Here is a 7,876-nt window from a genome sequence, read left to right as displayed (position 1 = left end):
GCATTCATCAGAATAACATTTATGAAGTCGTTTCAAGCAGCTCATGAGGATAATCCAAATCATGATCTATAAATGATCCTAAAAAAGAATGTTGAGAAATATTATTCAACCCCCTTCAAGTGTTTCCCGAACTTCAATGAAAGTCTCAATTAATATTCCAAAGACTTGTGATAGAAGACGACTAGCTAAACACACTTGCTGAATAAAGCAGAACATAAAAGCGTTTATAGAGAATAAATGATACCATGAGTTAAACGATCTACTTCATCCAAAAATGAAGTCTTCAATCAATGCTTGATATTTTAGTGAGAAACTTAAATGATAAAATCCTACCTAAACGGTAGAAAACATAAAAAACACTTTGTTATTCTGAACATGCATTAAATGTTATTAAATGCTCAACGTTTAAAAATAACAAAAGTGATAAGAGAAAAAACATTTCCGTTACATGCATATCTACTCTACTTTGTGCAAATTTTACACAGATCCACCTGCTTCATCCGATACAAATCAGAAGTGGACATTAGAAACAAAGAAGACATTCATGGAATGTTCTCTTCATCAGAAGTCATGCCAGAAAAATAGTACAACCTACTTTTATCAAAGTACTGAAAAAGCAAGTCTGCTTTAACAAGTTGAATTTAACCAATGATGCTTCATACGAGAAGACTAAGAAGACTCAAGAATCAAGGCCAAAACTCCATCCAACAGATATCTATGGAGAAGCCTTTAAATAGAAGATGATTCGAAGAAAGAATCAAGAGAATAACTTACGAAGAGAATAACATACAAAGAGAAAAAAAGAATATCGTCAAGAGAAAAGAACAGAAGAGCTCAAGAACTTAAAAGAAAATATATGAGAAAAGAGAAAGCTCAAGTCTAGAAAAACTCTAAAGCTTCATTGTTATATAAGCATGCTTTTGTAAGAAGAGAGAAAAGTGAAAAAAAACTTAGCAAATCTGTAGATTGAATTGTATTGAACATATATCCCCTCTGTGATAGTAATCGTCTAAGACTTGTAAGCAATCTGATTGATTGCACATTTTGAAAAGAATTCAAACTCTTGTTGATTAACTCAGGTGAGTTAAAGGATTACTAGATAGCGTATCAGGTTGATACCATGATTGTCTAGTGGAAACTAGGAGTGGATGAAACTCAATTAGACGGTGTATCAAGTGGATACTAGGAACGTCTAGGAATACCAAGAGTGGTGAAGAATATTGCGCAACCAAGAGTGGGTGAAACTCAACAGTTAGGGTAACATGTGTTATTCGTTGACTAGGGATACTAAGAGTGGTGAGAATATTCAGTTGTAATCTTGTTGAAGATTATAGTGGAATCCTCTAAGGTGATATAGGAGACTAGACGTAGCTCAGTGGAGTGAACCAAAATAAAAACGATTGTGCTTATTGCTTTGTTTTCTTAAACGCTTCTCTTACAAAACTTGCAGTTACACTTACTTTTGATATAAACACTTCCTCTCTTAAACAAGTATTTATTAAAAAGGACGTTTTATGAAAACGGTACAACAAAAATATTATAACAACTAAAAAGCACTTAAAAAGATTTTATTATTTTCCAAAGTCGAGCATCTAACAATTTACGTTAAATCTTTCAATCCTCGGCTAAAATGCTATGACATTGTTTACGAAAAAGTTTTCCATTAACACTACTCAACTCTCCCTTCTAGTGTTTTCCAAGTACTTCAATAACTAAAGCTACTTAAGATGTTAAATGATATAAGAAACAAAATGAAACAACATAAGAACATAAAAAGGAGTTCACATAGTAAAGATAAAACATATAACACGTACAAAAAACATTCAAGTAAAACTGATAAACTGAGTGCAATAACATACAAAATTTGAAGAATCTTATATGAAAAACGTAAGAATTTACCTATGAAAAGAGTCACGTGACTAAACATCAGTCCTGAAACAATTAACTTAGTCCTAAAGAAGACAAGAAATTTACCAATCTCATCCATAATATTGGCCAAACACAACATGCAACGCCTTTTTCAACAAAAGAGGAAAACAGATAAATGCAATGATAAGTGCTGGTCATGTCTATTCTAAAAATGCCACAAAGGTCCTACTGGATGTTGATCCAAAATCAAACACTCACAAGATGGTTGAACTTGATATAAATACAATAAGATTCAGAGTCGAGGAGATGGTAAACTCAAGAGAAATACAACTTGCAAGAATATTTGTTGTTAGATTGGCTAAATGATGGTGTGACTATGACAAGTTTCAAAAGATTCATTTATTGTGCTCACATGTCTTAGCAGTTTACAAACATGCTCATCATAACTTTAACATTTACATCAGTCTCAACTATAGGTTGGATGTCATCATGAAAGTGTGTGACAATATGTTTAGGGAGCTATGACATGAAGAATATTGGTCATCATACCAAGGCACACAAATTTAGCCTTATCTAGCCACAAAAAGAAACACAAATGGTTGACCAAAATAATCTAGAATCAAAACTAAGATGGACATCAAGAAATGAGCACACCCACGAAACTGCTTATACTATCAAACATCGAGCCACACAAGAAATCATTGTCTTCACAATCTTAACATTAGAGAGTTCACATCTATTATTAAATTCATTGAATTTTTATTTTAACATTAATTCACTGAATAAAAATAAAACTTATATTTATGTTACAAAACAAAATAAAAAATTCTTCTTACTCTTCATTCCAATTAAATAATAAATTACTTCCGAAATAACTTATTCGAAATTAACTAATAATCACTGTCTACAAAAAAGTCAAAAATTATATTTCCTATAACCAAATTCGAACCTATCTTTTCACAAAATTTACTCAAAACAAAAATCATACTTCAGTTTATCAAAAACCAAAATTACAACATACCTTTTCATAAAAGTATTTAAAAAATAAACTTAAAATTAATTTTTTTCCGAACTACGTTTATATAAAAAAAAAAACATAGTTAGAATTTCATTTTCCAAAAATCAAATTTCAACCTATGTTTTCATAAAAAGAAATGCATAACAAAGTCAAAATTAGATTTCCAAAAACCAAATTCTGACCTTCACAAAAAAACCGTATTATTCATGTAAATTTAATATACATTATGCTACCCTTTAAATTTGAAAACTCACCTGTGCTACGTAAAAAAAAATAGTGAGATGTAAGGATTCATCTCCGAATTATGTAACCCTAAATATTAAAAATATGCGTTTTTTTCTCTTGCCCCCGTGAATTAAGAAATTCTACGTCTTTTTCGCCCTCAACAATGACTAGCACTTCATGTGGCGATCATCTTCTGTTCCTTGAAGCTCCCTTTTAGGAAGCTACTAGACAAACTATTTAAAACTTGTTTAAATGTAAGTCGAACGTAACTTTGGTCGTGTTTTATTTTTCTGACCGATTCAAAATTTGATCACTTGCTGCCCTCGTGTTCATTAAAAGATTACACAAACTATTCAGAATAAGAACCCCTCCTGATTCAACTTTCGTACATGCAATCTTGTTTTGACAATAATGATGAATTTTCAAAAGAATCAATGGGCAAACTGAGCTTGACTAACAAAATTAATATTAAGATTTAACTAACAACAATGAGAATGATTAATGTGTGGCATACACAAGTTACATAACTATTGTTAAGTCTCTACCAGAACCTGAATTCCTCCCTGAGTAACCGAAACATTGGAAAGCTTTAACTTGATAGCTTCAAAGTCAGCATTTTCCATCTCCTGGCTAGATAGCCAGAGAGGTAAGCAATGATCAATCAAGTCCTGTCCACAACTCAAGGGTGAACCTCCCTTTAAAATGCGGGTGCTTCCAAACCTTGTAATTGCTGCTAGGTTAGAATCAGAAGGTTCCTCAGCATAACACTCTATTATCTCCCTGATGGCATTGCACCAGATAGGTCGAGCTACCTTAAGGAAGTCATGCAGCACTAGTACTGGAAGGTTCACACTTCCCAGTTCAGATTCATTGTGTCCTCCTCTCCCATGATAGTCTGACCCTCCAATCTTTAAAAGCCCATAAGCATCAGCCAATTCACTATATGCTGGAAACCAAGACCAAAAATTAACATACAAAAGTTCAATAGGATTCTGTTTTTATTTGCACTTCATGATATAATTCCCATCCCAGTTAGTCAGAATCAACAGTAAATGAATGCTTTCAGTGTTCATACTGTTGGTCTTATGACTAGATGTGGATATCTTCAGTTTGTCAGTTAGACTCTAATTTCTTGTGCTACCACCAAAGTTGACAGAGTGATGAATTTTTCTCTCCCATAGTGGAATCAACTTCATGCTAGGTGGTTCAGATGATTAAAACAGTGGAATAGGGCAAGTGGAAGGTGGGGTTGGAAATTTCTGTTCTGGAATATATCTTAATAATCCTAATGCAACAACATCATTTTGATGATTAAGAAATGATGAAAGTTTTCTACAGAGCACGTACCTGCCAGCTTTCCATCACTTTTGTGGACTTCCATCCCATGAAGACCAGCTTCTTTTAACCTTCTGACTATGGGAACTGGATGTTTCAATGCCCAAGGATGAGCCAGAACAGCAACACCCCCAGTATGACAAATCATTTTTACTGCTTCCTCTGCCAGAGGCTCACTTCCCCTGAAACACAATGTTTACATCCTTAACCATTTTCCCTAACCACAAAAACTAGTAACAACCTACAAGAGCAAGCAATGCAACATTACTTGGAGTAAGCGGGTCCTCCATCGAAAAGATACCGAGCAAAGGCTTGTCTGAGATTTTCTACATAACCTGCCTCAACCATGGCCCTGGCAACATGAAGCCTCCCGGGGGCAACTCCCTTGCCAGCAATCCTGCAAACATGCTCCCATTTAAGAGGCAATTTGAGCTTGTTCAGTTTTAAGACAATGTTCTTTGCACGAAGAAAACGTCCATCCCTTATATTCGATAGAAACTTGTCCAGCTCCTCAAACCTTGTTGGTCCAATACTACTGTAATATGCTAAAATGTGAACTGGTTCCTCTAATTCTGAGTCTCCTCTGCCAGTGGATTTGCATGTATTAGAAGTGATGTAGATATTAACCTTTAATTGATTTTGACAATTTAAGTTTATAAATTTTCTTCTTTCCATCTCTTTATAGAGGAAAGAGACACAATAACATAAGTGCCAATTCAATTAAGAAGCATCAAGATATGTAATGTTTAAATATAAAAAATTACCTTGGAGAAAATATGGAACTAATTTCAACACCTGGAATAATCTTGATGCCATATTTACGAGCTGATTCTACAGCTTCAGGAATGCCTGCCATAGTGTCATGATCTGTCAGAGCAAGAACTTTCACCTGTTATGAGTAAATAATATTAATTAAAAAGGAGCCTACCACTAAAAAAGGAAACCCTATGAACAGCAGGGGATACCTTAGGCAATCGTCTTTTACTATCATGGGCAACAGGGATTTTGAAATAACTGAAAACACACAATCCATAAACAAACTGAAATTGACCTTAAATTTCAGTTGACTTTCTATCGGCCATATACCATCTCTCAAGAAAGTATTGGTTGAAAATGCACATATTTCAAGAAAATCTCTGATAATATATAAATCTAATCCATGGCCTGATTCTGATTCTTTAGTTCGGGGATAATACCAAAATGAAAAGTTAGTGCAAAGGACAACAAGAGAGAGCACAACCTGATTCTCAACTGTCAGGGAACTAACAAACTCACAAACTCAAATTCACCTGACTTCATTCTAATATATAGTCCTATTTCTGGTTATGAACAATACCTACCTTACAAATAATCCCATAGGAAGGTAACTACCTCCCTTGGAAGTCTGTTCCAAAAGACAGTTCCCAGTCACACTCAAGCAAATTAGCACAAAATAAAAAACACAACTTTAAAAGATTAAAAAAAACGATCTGGAAAGTGAGACCAAGATTGAAACTTACGCCATTGATGTGAGCTCTCTCAATAACCTTGGAAGGGGAGAAGAACCCGTCACTGAATTTGGAGTGTGAATGCAATTCAAAGAGGAGTTTCTCCCCACCTCTCCCCACAGGCTTCTGCACCCCAAAATCATCCACAACACAGGAAGCAGCAGAAGGAGAAGAAGAAAATGATGATGACGAAGCAGAAGGGTGATCCAAGAAAACCCAATCACTGACGAACTTGAAGGCGAGAACCTGGTCATGGGTCATCTTCTTCTTGGTGCCACCCTTGTTCTTCTTCTTCTTGTTGTTCTTCTTCTTGTTGGAACTGGGTGTGGCCTGAATCACGCACCCATCTCCCGTCATTGACAGTGGGCGAAAAAAGGAGGAAAATTTGAAGGAAAATTTTGGTTCTTGGTTAGGCCACGAGAGTGGAAGAGATAATTGTTAGGGTATATCACATGAAAGTAACATAACGAGGGAAGAGAGAGAGAAGGGTGTGGGGCTATGTAGGCATGGAGACGGAGGAGAGGGCAGGGGTTACTTACCCTTAAACCGAAGGGCAGTCTTCAGGTCACAGGTGTCCTCCTCCTTAGCCCTTCGGTGTCTGTGCTCAGACAGGTGTACCCCAATTGTTATACTCTGTTTTCTGTCATGTACCCCCTGCTAATTTTTTTAATAAATATATATTTTGATTTTTGAATCTGTAAATTCCAATTTAGTTATTGAAAGTTCCAAGATTTTTATTTAGACTACCAAGAATTTATTAAAAGTAGAAAAATTATATTTCTGTAATTAAGTTCATGCATAGTTTATCACTGATTATAGTGATATTAATGAATAAAAGTGCTTCTTTGGGTAAATTAGTTTATATTAAATTATGTAACAAAGCATAGTTATAATATTGTATATATAAAAGATTAAATAATTTTTAAATTATTAGAAACAAAGCATCAATGATGTAGTCTTTTATGAATTAAAATGTCATTAATTTTTTCATCTAATTTCACTTTCTGGGATCCGATTTTTAAATAAAGAACAAAAATGAGATTATATTCTTTTAAAGAAAACATCTTTTAATTTATATGATTTTGTTTGGCAATGATTTCGGAAATTCTATACTCGGAATCAAATTTAAACAACAAATTAAATGAATTAACTTGTACCAAAACAACAGTATATTTTATAGGCTGAAACTGTACACTTTTTATTCCAAAAGGAAAAGAGTTATTAAAAGCCTGCACATGAGGTTGAATTATAGTGGTTGTACTTGCTTGGTGAAGAGCATCTTCAATTCAGTACATTTCATTCAAAATAAATAAAATTGAGGTCAATTTTAATTTAATAAAAACTCATGAAACTTATATCGAGTAATTCTTTTAGGAAATATTTAAAAAAAAACTACCAATTTAGTTTGGGTTAGTTATTTACTTTATATATACTTACATTAAATATTATTTGAAATTTATGATTTGTATTATTATTAAACTAAATTTTACTGTATTTTACCAATTTTTCAGTAGAAATAATTATTTTAATATTCAAATTGTAATGATAAATTATTTAAATAACGTTATAGGACTATTTGCAAGTTAAAATAAATAATTTTAAAGAATTAAATAGGCATGTATAAATAAAACATAATAATTTGAGATAATTGAAAGATATTTTCATTAATTATAAAAAATAATGTAATATAAAACAAAAAGAAAATGGTAGGTTGAGTTGACAGAGTCATTTATGTATTGGTACATGATGTAATAATTGATAAATAGGAGACATTGTATCACTCATTGTAATAATTCATTGTAATAATACATGAGCTGTGGTTGACCTATCGTGTTATGGAACTATTATCTATCAAATAACTGTAAATACTAAATCTTATATTTGACAAATTAGATTTTCAACATGAAAAAATATGTTTAGATATATTTTATTATCTAAAAAT

The 7,876-nt window shown here is 33.0% G+C and overlaps 1 protein-coding gene across 2 annotated transcripts; it reads right to left on the bottom strand.

Moving 5' to 3' along the window:
• Positions 1-3,561: 3,561 nt before the first annotated feature.
• LOC108328458 (uncharacterized) lies at positions 3,562-6,545 on the bottom strand. 2 transcript variants are annotated; one of them, XM_017562362.2, is made up of 5 exons: positions 5,947-6,545; positions 5,212-5,336; positions 4,716-5,030; positions 4,460-4,629; positions 3,562-4,058 (listed from the first exon to the last, which is right to left on the bottom strand). In XM_017562362.2, the coding sequence occupies exons 1-5, from the start codon at positions 6,289-6,291 to the stop codon at positions 3,646-3,648; spliced, it is 1,368 nt and encodes a 455-aa protein (XP_017417851.1). In that variant the 5' UTR covers positions 6,292-6,545; the 3' UTR covers positions 3,562-3,645. The 2 variants fall into 2 exon arrangements, with proteins under 2 accessions (XP_017417851.1, XP_052730553.1); XM_052874593.1 differs by having other exon boundaries at positions 4,716-4,844.
• Between the last annotated feature and the right edge of the window lie 1,331 nt (positions 6,546-7,876).

This window comes from Vigna angularis, chromosome 1, assembly GCF_016808095.1.
Source record: "Vigna angularis cultivar LongXiaoDou No.4 chromosome 1, ASM1680809v1, whole genome shotgun sequence".
Lineage (NCBI taxonomy): Eukaryota > Viridiplantae > Streptophyta > Magnoliopsida > Fabales > Fabaceae > Vigna > Vigna angularis.
Note: the sequence above shows the minus strand (reverse complement) of the source record. Positions and strands in the feature narration are given on the sequence as shown.